Source organism: Coturnix japonica, unplaced genomic scaffold, assembly GCF_001577835.2.
Source record: "Coturnix japonica isolate 7356 unplaced genomic scaffold, Coturnix japonica 2.1 chrUnrandom515, whole genome shotgun sequence".
In the NCBI taxonomy this organism is placed as follows: Eukaryota; Metazoa; Chordata; class Aves; order Galliformes; family Phasianidae; genus Coturnix; species Coturnix japonica.
Genome location: NW_015439902.1, coordinates 19,542 through 31,682, shown reverse-complemented (window position 1 = coordinate 31,682; position 12,141 = coordinate 19,542). Strand labels below are relative to the sequence as shown.

The window sequence follows — 12,141 nt, the reverse complement described above, 5'->3', positions numbered from 1 at the left end:
CTGGAGGGGAAATGGGGGATACTGGGAGTTACTGGGGTGGACTGGGAGGGATTGGAGGGGAAATGGGGGATACTGGGAGGGACTGGGAGGGTCCAGAAGGGAACTGGGGGATACTGGGGGGGACTGGGAGGGACTGGGAGGGACTGGGAGGGACTGGAAGGGAAATGATGGATACTGGGAGGGACTGGGAGGGACTGGGAGGGAAATGGGGGATACTGGGACGGAGGGGATATGGGAGATACTGGGGCATACTGGGGGATACTGGGACAGACTGGGAGGGACTGGGAGGGGAAATGGGGGATACTGGGAGGGAAATGGGGTGATACTGGGATGAACTGGGAGGGACTGGGAGGGACTGGGCAGATACTGGGAGGGATTGGGAGAGGAATAGGGATTACTGGGATGAAAATGGGGGATACTGGGATGGACTGGGAGGGACTGGGAGGATCTGGAAGGGAACTGGGGGCGACTGGGAGAAACTGGGAGGAACTGGGAGGGACTGGGAGGGAAATGGGGGGTACTGGGGGATACTGGGGGATACTGGGGGGGGACTGGGAAGAACTGGAGGGGTAATGGGGGATACTGGGAGGAACTGGAAGGGACATGGTGGATCCTGGGAGGGACTGGGAGGCAATGGAGGGGAAATGGGGGATACTGGGAGGGACTGGGAGGGAACTGGGAAGGAATGGGGCAGATACGGGGGATGAACTGGGGAGCGCTGGGCCATATTGGGAAGGAACTGGGGGAGACTGGGAGTGAATGGGGCGGCTCAGGGGACGTGGCCACGGGTAAAGGGGGGCGTGGCCAGGGGGTAAAGGGGCGTGACCATGAGTAAAGGGGGCGTGGCCACGGGTAAAGGGGGGCGTGGCCAGGGGGGTAAAGGGGCGTGGCCACGGATGAAAAGGGGGGTGTGATCATGGGTAAAGGGGGCGTGGCCAGGGATAAAGGGGCGTGGCCATGGGTAAAGGGGGCGTGGGCACGGGTAAAAAGGGGGCGTGTCCAGGGGTAAAAGGGGGCGTGGTCAGGGGTAAAGGGGGGCGTGGCCATGGGCAGGGGGCGTGGCCGGTGGTTAAAGGGGCGTGGCCATGGTAAAAGGGGGCGTGTCCTCAGTTAAGCCCCGCCCCTTTTCCCACAGCAGCCCCGCCCTTCCTGGAGGAGCCGACCAATGGCAGCGTGGTGTTGGGGAAGGGGGCGGAGCTTCGCTGCACCGTGCGAGGGGGCGTGGCCGTCCAATGGGCGCGGGGAGGGCTGCTATTGGGTGGGCTACCAAGCCCCGCCCACCCGCGATACCGATTGGTCGGAGAGAAAGGGAAAGGTGAGGAAAGGGGCGGGGCTAAAGGAAAGGGTGCACTGTGATTGGGTGGGGGACGAGGGGGCGTGGCCAGTAGGGAAGGGGGCGGGGCTTAATTGGTAGGGGGCGTGGCTTGAGGCTAAGGGGGCGTGGTCACAGAGGGGGTGAGCTGTGATTGGATGACAGAGGGGGCGTGGCTTAGTTGGTAATGAAGGGGGTTAATTAGGATGAATGGGGTTAATTAGGATGGGGGAAGGGTGGGGTTAATTAGGATGAATGGGGTTAATTAGGATGGGGGAAGGGTGCAGTTAATGAGGAAGTATGGGGTTAATTAGGGTAGATGGGGTTAATTAGGATGGATGGGGTTAATTAGGACGGGGGAAGGGTGGGGTTAATTAGGAAGTATGGGGTTAATTAGGTTAGATGGGGTTAATTAGGGTGAATGGGGTTAATTAGGATGGATGGGGTTAATTAGGGTGGATAGGGTTAATTAGGATGGGGGAATGGTGGGTCTAATAAGGACAAAGGGGCGGGGCTTATGACGGTGGGCGGGGCTTATTAAGCCCCCGAGAGGGCTGGGGCCAATCAGAGCGAAGGGGCGGAGCTTAACCATGAAAGGGGGGGGGCTAAAGGAGAGCAAAGGGGGCGGGGCCAACCAAAAAGGGGGCGTGGCTAAAGGGCGGGACCAATAGCAGCGAGGGGGCGGGGCTTATGCCAACGGGTGGGTCTTAATGAGCAGGAAGAGGCGGGGCTAAATTGTGGGAGCCAATCAGAGGGAAGGGGTGGGGCTTATGCAGGTGGGCGGGGCTAAAGGAGAGTAAAGGGAGGGGGCAAACAAAAGAGGGCGTGGCTAAAGGGCGGGGCCAATAGAAGAGAGGGGGCGGGGCTTATGCCGGCAGGTGGGGCTTAATGAGCACAAAGGGGTGGGGCTAAAGTGTGGGAGCCAATCAGAGCGAAGGGGCGGGGCTTAACCATGAAAGGGGCGGGGCTAAAGGAGAGTAAAGGGGAGGGGCCAACCAGAAAGGGGGCGGGGCTAAAGGGCAGGGCCGATAGAGGCGAGGGGGCGGGGCTTATGCCGGAGGGCGGGGCTTAATGAGCACAAAGGGGCGGGGCTAAAGGGTGGGAGCCAATCAGAGCGAAGGGGCGGGGCTTATGCCGGTGGGCGGGGCTAAAGGAGAGTAAAGGGGGCGGGGCCAAACAAGAGGGGGTGGCTAAAGGGCGGGGCCAATAGAAGCGAGGGGGCGGGGCTTATGCTGGCGGGTGGGGCTTAATGAGCACAAAGGGGCGGGGCTAAATGGTGGGAGCCAATCAGAGCGAAGGGTCGGGGCTAAGCCGTGATGGGATTGGTCAGGGGGCGTGGCTTGTGTGTTGGTGGGGGGCGTGGTCAAAACGAGGCCCCGCCCCCTTCCCCAGGTGAGCATCACGTGCGCATCATGGCCGCCCAGCTGGAGGACGATGGAGTTTGGCAGTGCCAGGCGACGGGGGGGAACGGGACGGTCGGGTCACGGCCAGCAACGCTCAGTGTGATGGGTGGGTGGGAGTGGGGGGAAATAGGGGGGTATATCGAGGGGATATGGGGGTACTGGGAGGAACTGGGAGGGAATGGGAGGAACTGGAAGGGACTGGGGGGGAATTGGAGGGACTGGGGGGGGGACAGGGGGGAAATAGAGGGGAATGGAAGGGCGGGGGGTAAAAATAAAGGGGTTAAATAGGGCTGGGGGGGGCAAATATAGGGTAGGGGGGCAGATGGGGGGGGCTGGTGGGGGCAAATAGGAGCTGGGGGGCAGATATGGGGGGCAATTAGGGCTGAGGGGGGAAATATCAGGGTTGTGGGGGCAGATGTGGGGGCTGGGGGCAATTGGGGGCAGGTCTGTCAGGGGGTAAATGAAGGTGTGGGGCAGATATGGGACGTGGGGGGGTGGGCAAATAGGAGCTGCGGGGCAGATATGGGGGCAATTAGGGGTGGGGGGGTACTTAAGGGGGTAAATAGGGGCTGGGGGGATTAAAGGGGTAATTAGGGGGTGGGGGGCATAAAAAGGGCTGGGGGGCAATTAGGGGGGGGGTGGGAAACTAGGGGGCAATTAGGAATGGGGTTATAAAGAGGCGGGGGGCAATTAGGGCTGGGGGGGAATTAAGTGGGTAAACATACGGTCTGGGGGTAGTTAAGGGGGCAATTAGAAGACTGGGGGGCCATAAAAAAGGGCGGAGGGGCAAAATAGGGGCTGTGGGGTAATTAAGGGGCAATTAGGGGCTCGGGGGGGTCAGTTAAGGGGGCAATTAGGGGCTGGGGGGTAATAAGGGGGCAATTTAGGGGTGGGGGGGATTAAGGTCCAATTAGGCTGAGGGGGGCAAATAAGGGGTATGGGGGGGCAGATTGGGGGGGCTGGGGGGAATTGGGGCAGATTCTGTGGGGGTAAAATGGAAGGTGTGGGGCAGATTATGGGGACTGGGGGGGCAAATAGGAGCTGGGGGCAGATATGGGGGGCAAGTTAGGGCTGGGGGGTAATTAAGGGGGCAATTAGGCACATGGGTTATAAAGAGGCTGGGGGGGCAATTAGGACTGGGGGGTAATAAGTGCGGTAAATACGGTCTGGGGGGGTAATTTAAGGGGGCATTAGGGGCTGGGGGGCATAAAGCGGGATGGCGGGGGCGAATAAGGGACGGTGGGGGAACATAAAGGGGGAATAGGGGACTGGGGCTGTAATATCGGGGGCAATTAGGAACATGGGGGGGTAATAAAGAGGGATGGGGGGGTAAAATTAGAGCCTGGGGGGGTAATTAGGGGGGCAATTAGGGGCTGGGGGGGGTAATTAAGGGGAATCTAGAGACTGGGGGGCAATTGCTGGGGGCTTGAGGGGCAATTTCACAGGGGGTGGGTGGGAAATAAGGGGGCAATTCAGGCACATGCGGTCTAAAGAGGGCTGGGGCACTTAGGGCCTGGGGGGGTAATTAAGTGGGTAAATTGGGGCTGGGGGGTAATTAAGGGGGTAATTGGGCCTGAGGGGGCATAAAGGGAGATGGGGGGGGCAAATAAGGACCTGGGGGGGTAATAAGGGGCAAATTAGGGGCTGTGGGGGCATCAAAGAGGGATGGGGGGCAATTATGGCCTGGGGGGGGTAATTAAGGGGGCAATAGGGTCTGGGGGTAATTAAGCGGGGCAAATTAAGGGCTGGGGGGTAATAAGGGGGCAATTAGGGGCTGGGGGACCTATAGGGGGGTTTGGATGGGCAAATAAGGGCTATGGGGCAGATTGGGGGGGCCAATTGGTGGGGGCTGGGGGGGCAAATAAGAGGCAGTGGGGCGATTGAGGGGGGTAAATAGGGGCTGGGGGGGCAAAATATGGGAAGGGGGGGCAATTGGAGGGGGTAAATAGGGGCAGGGGGGGCAATTTGGTGGGGGGCAAAAATGGGAACAGGGGCAATTGTTTGGGGGGCAAAATGGTAAGGGGGGGCAATGGGGGCAAATTTGGGTCATTTTGGGTAATTTTAAATGGGATTGCATTTGGTCATTTTGGGCAAAATTGGTCATTTTATGGGATTTTGTTGGTGAATTGGGGGAAAATTGGTTTTTGGGGTCATTTATGGGATTTTGGTCAATTTTGGGGTATTGATGCGGATTTTGATGGATTGGGCATTTTATGGGATTTTGGGGTTGAATTTGGTGAAATTGGTCTTTTGGGTCATTTTATGGATTTGAGTCATTTGGGGTCATTTGGGGTAATTTTATGGGATTTGTGCATTTGGGGCGAATTTGGGTCATTTTGGGTCAATTTATGGAATTTGGGTCAATTTTCGGTCAATACTATGGGATTTTGGGTTGCAATTTGGTGAAATTTGGGTCTTTGGGGGCATTTTATGGGATTTTGGTCATTTCTGTGTCAATAATGGGATTTGGGTCATTTTGGTGAAATTGGTAAATTTCTGGGTCAATTTATGGGATTTTGGGTCGTTTTGGGGTTATTTGATGGATTTTTGGGTTGAATGTGGTGGAGTATTTGGTGTTTTTTTGGGTCAATTTTATGGGAATTTGAGTCAGTTTGGGGTCATTTTTATGGGATATTGGGTCATTCTTGTGTGATTTTTGGTAATTTATGGGATTCTGTGTCCATTTTGGGCGAAATTTGGTCCATTTTGGGTCAATTTATGGGAGTTTTGGGTCAATTTTGGGTCATTTTAATGGGATTCTGGGGAGTTTGGGCGAAATTTGGGTCGTTTTGGGGTCATTTTATGGATTTTGTGATGGAATTGGGGGAAATTTGGGCCATTTGGGTCATTTTATGCGGATGGAAATGGGGGAAACTGGGTATTTTTTAGGGTAGTTTAAATGGATGGGTCATTTGGGTCATTTTGGTTCATGTTTATGGGCATTTTGAGGTTGAATTTGGTGAAATTGGGTCTTTTTGGGGTCATTTTATGGGATTTTGGGTCATTCTGTGGTGATTTTTGGGGTAAATTTTATGGGATTTCTGGGTCGTGGGGCGAAATTTGGGTCTTTTGGGGTCAATTGATGGAATTTTGGGTCAATTTGGGCTCCATTTTATGGGATTTGGGAGATTTGGGCGAAATTGGGGTTTTTGGGGTCAATTTATGGGTTTTTGGGTCGTTTTGGGGTTATTTGATGGGATTTTGATGGATTGGGGTCATTTTAATGGGATCTTTGGTCATAAATTGGAATTTTGAGTCATTTTGGGGCATATTCTGGGATTGGGGTCATTTTTGTGGTCATTTATGAGCTTTTGGGTTGAATTGGGGATAATTGGTTCAAGTTTTCGGGTCATTTTAATGGAATTTGGTCTTTTGGGTCATTTTATGGGATTTTGAGTCAATTTGGGTCAATTTTATGGATTTTGGGGATTTAGGCGAAATTTGGGTCATTTTTATGGGATTTGGGTCATTTAGGGGTTATTTGAATTGAATTTGATGTGATTCTGGGCAATTTTATGGGATTTTGGGGTTGAATTTGGTGAAATTGGGTCTTGGGTCATTTATGGGATTTGAGTCAATTTTGGGGTCATTTATGGGCATTTTGGGTAATTTTATGGCTTTGGGTCATTCTTGGGTCATTTTTGGGTTAATTTTATGGGATTCTGGTTCATTTTGGGCAAAATTGGGTCATTTTTGGTCAAATTTAATGGGATTTTTGGTTCGTTGGGGTTATTTGATGGGATTTTGAATGGGATTGTGGGGCATTAATTATGGGATTTTGGGTCATTTTGGGCCATATTCTGGATTTTGGTCAATTTTTGGGGTCATTTAATGGGATTTGGGGTTCGAATGGGGGGTAAATTCGGTCAATTTTTGTGTATTTATGGGAATGTTGGTCATTTTTGGGTCATTTGATGGATTGGGTCATTTTGGGGTCAATTTATGGATTCGGGTCATTTTGGTGGTAGTTTGGTCATTTTTGGTCCAATTTATGGGATTTTGGCTCATTTGGGGTTATTGATGGGATTTAGGCCAATTGGGCTCATTTTATGGCATTTTGGGGTTCTTCTTCAGCTGCTCCGCCGTTGCTGCCGGGCGTCCAGGTGCGAAGGGGGCGAGGGCTAAAGGGGCCTGGAAGGAACTGGGGGATACTGGGGGGGACTGGGATGGCTGGAGGGAGAAATGTGGGGATACTGGGAGGGACTGGGAAGGGACCAGGAGGATCTGGAAGGGAACTTGGGAGACACTGGGAGTTACTGGATGGACTGGGAGGGAAATGGGGGATACTGGGGATACTGGGGGCCATCTGGGAGGGAATGGGGGGGAATGGAGGGCAATGGGGGAACTGGGAGGGACTGGGGATGGGACTGGGGGACTGGGATGGGATTGGGGGAACGGGGAAGGGGGATACTGGGACAGCACTTGGGAAGGGACTCGGACGGGGAAGATGGGGATACTGGGAGTTTACTGGGGTGGACTGGGAGGGATTGAGGGGAAAATGGGGGATACTGGGAGGGCTTGGGAGGGTCCAGAAAGCGGAACTGGGGGATACTGGGGGGACTGGGAGGGCCTGGGAGGGACGGGAGGGCCTGTGAAGGGGAAATGATGGATACTGGGAGGGACTGGGGAGGTGACTGGAGGGAAATGGGGGATCTGGGACGGAGGGGATATGGAGCTACTGGGGACATACTGGGGGTACGCTGGGACAGACTGGGAGGACATGGAAGGGGAAATGGGGGATACTGGGAGGGAATGGGTGATACTGGATGAACTGGGAGGGACTGGGAGGGACTGCGGATAACTGGGAAGGGATGAGGGAATAGGGATTACGGGATGAAAAATGGGGGATACTGGGATGGACTGGGAGGGACTGGGAGATTGGAAGGGAACTGGGGGAGACTGGGAGACAACTGGGAGGAACTGGGAGGACTGGAGCGGAAAATGGGGTATGGGGATACTGGGGATACTGGGGCGGGGACTGGAAGAACTGAGGGGTAGATGGGGGATACTGGGCAGGAATGGAAGAAGGACATGGGTGGATCCTGGGAGGGAGCTGGGAGCAATGGAGGGGAAATGGGCTACTGGGAGGGACTGGGAAGGGAACTGGGAGGAATGGGGCAGATACGGGGGATAAACGAGGAGCGCTGGGCCATATTGGACAGAACTGGGGGAGACTGGGAGTGAAATGGGGCGGCTCAGGGGACGTGGCACGGGAAAGGGGGCGTGGCCAGGGGGTAAGGGGCGGACTTTTTATGAGTAAAGGGGGCGTGGCCACGGGTAAAAAGGGGGGCGTGGCCCAGGGGGGTAAAGGGGCGTGGCCCACCGATGAAAAGGGGGGTGTGGATCATGGGTAAAGGGGGCGTGGCCAGGGATAAGGCGTGGGCCATGGGTAAAAGGGGGCGTGGCACGGGTAAAAAGGGGGCGTGTCCAGGGGTAAAGGGGCGTGGCAGGGGTAAAGGGGGGCGTTGCCATGGCAGGGGGCGTGGCCGTGGTTAAAGGGGCCCGTGGCGCGGTGGGTGAAGAAAGAGGAGGGGGGCGTGTCCTCAGTTAAGCCCCGCCCTTTTCCAAGCAGCCCGCCCTTCCTGAGGAGCCCGACAATGGCAGCGTGGGTGTTGGGGAAGGGGCGGATGCTTGACTGCACCGTGCGAGGGGGCTGTGGCCGTCCAATGGGCGCGGGGAGGGCTGCTATTGTGGGCTACCAAAGCCCGCCCACCGCGATAACCCGATTGGTCGGAGAGAAAGGAAAGTGAGGAAATGGGCGGGGCTAAAGGAAAGGGTGCACTGTGCATTGGGTGGGCGGACGAGGGGGCGTGGCCAGTAGGGAAGGGGGCAGGGGCTTAATTGGTAGGGGGCGTCGGGCTTGAGGCTAAGGGGGCGTGGTCACAGAGGGCGGTGAGCTGTGATTGGATGACAGAGGGGGCAGTGGCTTAGTTGGTAAATTGAAAGGGGGTTAATTAGGATGAAGGTGGGTTAATTAGGTGGGGGAAGGGTGGGTTAATTAGGTATGAATGGGTTTAATAGGATGGGGAAAGGTGCAGTTATGAAGGAAGTATGGGGTTAAATTGAGGGTAGATGGGGTAATTGGATGGAGGGGTTAATTAGGACGGGGAAGGGTGGGGTTAATTAGGAAGTATGGGTTAATTAGGTTAGATGGGGTTAATTAGGGTGAATGGGGTTAATTAGGATGGATGGGGTTAATTAGGGTGGAACGGGTTAATTAGGATGGGGGAACTGGTGGGTCTAATAAGGAAACGGGGCGGGCTTATGACCGGTGGGCGGGGCTATTAAGCCCCGAGGCTGGGGCCAATCAGAGCGAAGGGGCGGAGCTTAACACCATGAAAGGGGGGGGGCTAAAGGAGAGCAAGGGGGCGGGCCAACCAAAAAGGGGCGTGGTCTAAAGGGCGGACCAATAGGCAGCGAGGGGCGGGGCTTTTATGCCAACGGGTGGGTCTTAATGAGCAGGAAGAGGCGGGCCTAAATTGTGGGACAATCAAGAGGGAAGGGGTGGGCGCTTATGCAGGGGTGCGGGGCTAAGGAGAGTAAACGGGAGGGGGGCAAACAACAGAGGGCGGTGGCTAAAGGCGGGGCAATAGAAGAGAGGGGCGGGGCTTATGCGCGCAGGTGGGGCTTAATGAGCACAAGGGGTGGGGCTATAAAGTCGTGGAAAGCCAATGAGAGCGAAGGGGCGGGCGCTTAACCATGAAAGGGGCGGGCTAAAGGAGCGTAAAGGGGAGGGCCAACCAGAAAGGGGGCGGGGCTAAAGGGCAGGGCCGATGAGAGGCGAGGGGGCGGGGCTTATGCGGAGGGCGGGGCTTAATGAGCACATAAAGGGGCGGGGCTAAAGGTGGGAGCCAATCAAAGAGCGAAGGGGCCCGGGGCTTATGCCGGTGGGCCGGCTAAAGGAGAGTAAAGGGGGCGGGGCCAAAACAAAGGGGGGGGCTAAAAAGGCGGGGCCAATAGAAGCGAGGGGCGGGGGCTTAGCTGGCGGTGGGGCTTATGAGCATAAAGGGCGGGGGCTAAATGGTGGGAGCCAATCAGAGCGAGAGGGTCCGGGGCTAAGCCGTGATGGGATTGGTCAGGGGGGTGGCTTGTGTGTGGTGGGGGGCGTGGTCAAACGAGGCCCGCCCCCTTCCCAGGTGAGCATCACGTGCGCATCATGGCCGCTCCAGCTGGAGGACGATGGAGTTTGGCAGTGCAGCGACGGGGGAAACGGGACGGTCGGGCAACGGCCAGAACGCTCAGTGTGATGGGTGGGGGAGTGGGGGAATAGGGGGGTATATCGAGGGATATGGGGGTACTGGGAGGAACTGGGACGGAATGGAAGGAATGGAAAGGGACTGGGGGGAATTGGAGGACTGGGGGGGAATGGGTGGGATTGGGTGGACTGGGGGGAAAAAGGGAGGGACCGGGAGGGACTGAGGGGACTGGGAGGGGATATGGTTACTGATGGACTGGGAGGACTGGAGGGACTGGGGGGGTTTTACTGGAGGGACTGGGAAGGGACTGGGAGGACTGGGGAATGGGAGGGGATATGGGGGTACTGGATGGACTGGAGGGACTGGGGGGAATGGGAAGGGAGTGGGTGGACTGGGAGGGATATGGGGTACTCGGGATGGACTGGGAGGGACTGGGAGGGACTGGGAGGGGATATAGGGGTACTGGGAGGGACTGGGGGTAAATGGGAGGGACTGGGAGGGACTGGAGGGGACTGGGAGGGACTGGGATGAACTGGGAGGAATGGGAGGGACTGGGGGATTGGTGGACTGGAATGGACTGGGAGTGACTGGGAGAGACTGGGAGGGGAATGGGAGGAATGGGAAGGGATATGGGGATACTGGGATGGACTGGGAAGGAATGGGAGGGATTGGGAGGGGAATGGAATGGACTGGGAGGAAATGGGTGGAATCATATTGGGATACTCTGGGATGGACTGGAATGGGACTGGGATGAGGATATGGGGCACTGGGAGGGACTGGGATATACTGGGAGGGACTGGGATGGGACTGGGAGGGATCTATGGGGCACTGGGAGGAACTGGGATATACTGGGAGGGGAATGGGAGGGGCTGGGATGGACTGGATGGACTGGAGGGGATATGGGGGGTACTGGGATGGGACTGGAGGGACTGGGAGGGAATGGGGAGGAACTGGGAGGGACTGGAGGGACTGGGAGGGGATATGGGGGGACTGGGATGGACTGGGAGGGAATGGGAGGGAATGGGAGGGACTGCGAGGAAAACAGAGGGACTTGGAGTGAATGGGGGGCACTGGGAGAGAACTGGGAGGGACCGGGAATTAACTGGGAGGGAATGTGATGGACTGGGAGGGACTGGGATCGACTGGGGAAGGATGGGAGGAATGGGATGGGAACTGGGAAGACTGGATGGACTGGGAGGAACTGGAAGCAGACTGGAAAAGGAACTGGGGGGTGAATGGAGGGACTGGGAGAGACCTGGGATGGACTGGGAAGGAACTGAGGGAAATGGAAGGGAACTGGGAAGAGACTGGATGGACTGGGGAGGGAACTGGGAGAGACTGGGAAGGAACTGGGGTGACCTGGGAGGGACTGGGAGAGACTGGGATGGACTGGGAAGGAATGGGAGGGACTGGGGAGGGAACTGGGAGAGACTGGGATGGACTGGGATGGAAACTGGAAGGAATGGAGGGAGGAGAGGAAATGGGGAAGCACTGGGATTGACTGGGAGGTAACGTGTGGGGTAATGGGAGGGGGTGGGAGGGGATTGGGAGGGACTGGGAATTAACTGGAGGGAACTGGGAGGGAATAGAAGAAATGGAGGGAACTGGGAAGGACTGGGAGGGAACTGGGAGGGAATGAGAGGGGAAATGGGAGTAATGGAGGGCATGGGAGGGAATGAGGGGAGGATACTGTGAGAGGAGTATACGTTGCGCACGGTCTGTCGCACTCTCGCACGAGCACGCGCACTCAGATGCGTCAGCGTGCACAGCTGCGATTTCTAGGGACGAACTATGTATTGGCGAGCGCTGTAGACGCTCGGTCGCGCGGTATACTGGGATATCTGTGGGACCGCGAGTGCAGCGCCGACGGTATATCTGGCGGGCGCGCGGACATGTGAGCACGCTGGATGACGGGTGGCTGGGAGGGACTGGGGGGGATAATGGGGGTTACTGGATGAACTGGGACGGACTGGGAGGGACTGGGACTGGACTGGGGGGGACTGGGGGGGACTGGGAGGGGATATGGGGGTACTGGGAGGGACTGGGGGGGAATGGGAGGGTCAACTCCGCGTCGGTGACATTGTGTTGGCTCGCAGGGTATGGGGAGCTGGATGGACCTGCGCGGTCGGCGCGGGGACTCGCGCGCCAGGGGATGCAGCGAGAGTGTAGGAACTGGAAAGCGACGCGGGGGGGAGGGTGCGGGTGCCTCCTGTCTATGGTGGGTGATTAG

At 56.7% G+C, this 12,141-nt stretch overlaps 1 protein-coding gene across 1 annotated transcript in view; it reads left to right on the top strand.

Moving 5' to 3' along the window:
- The first annotated feature begins 1,092 nt into the window (after window positions 1-1,092).
- Window positions 1,093-12,141, top strand: part of LOC107307226 (nephrin-like) — a 16,461-nt gene continuing 5,412 nt past the window's right edge. The window contains exons 1-2 of the mRNA XM_032441725.1: window positions 1,093-1,315; window positions 2,705-2,821. Of these exons, the coding sequence (XP_032297616.1) occupies window positions 2,725-2,821 (97 nt within the window). The 5' untranslated portion in view covers window positions 1,093-1,315; window positions 2,705-2,724. The remainder of the gene's footprint in view (window positions 1,316-2,704; window positions 2,822-12,141) is intronic.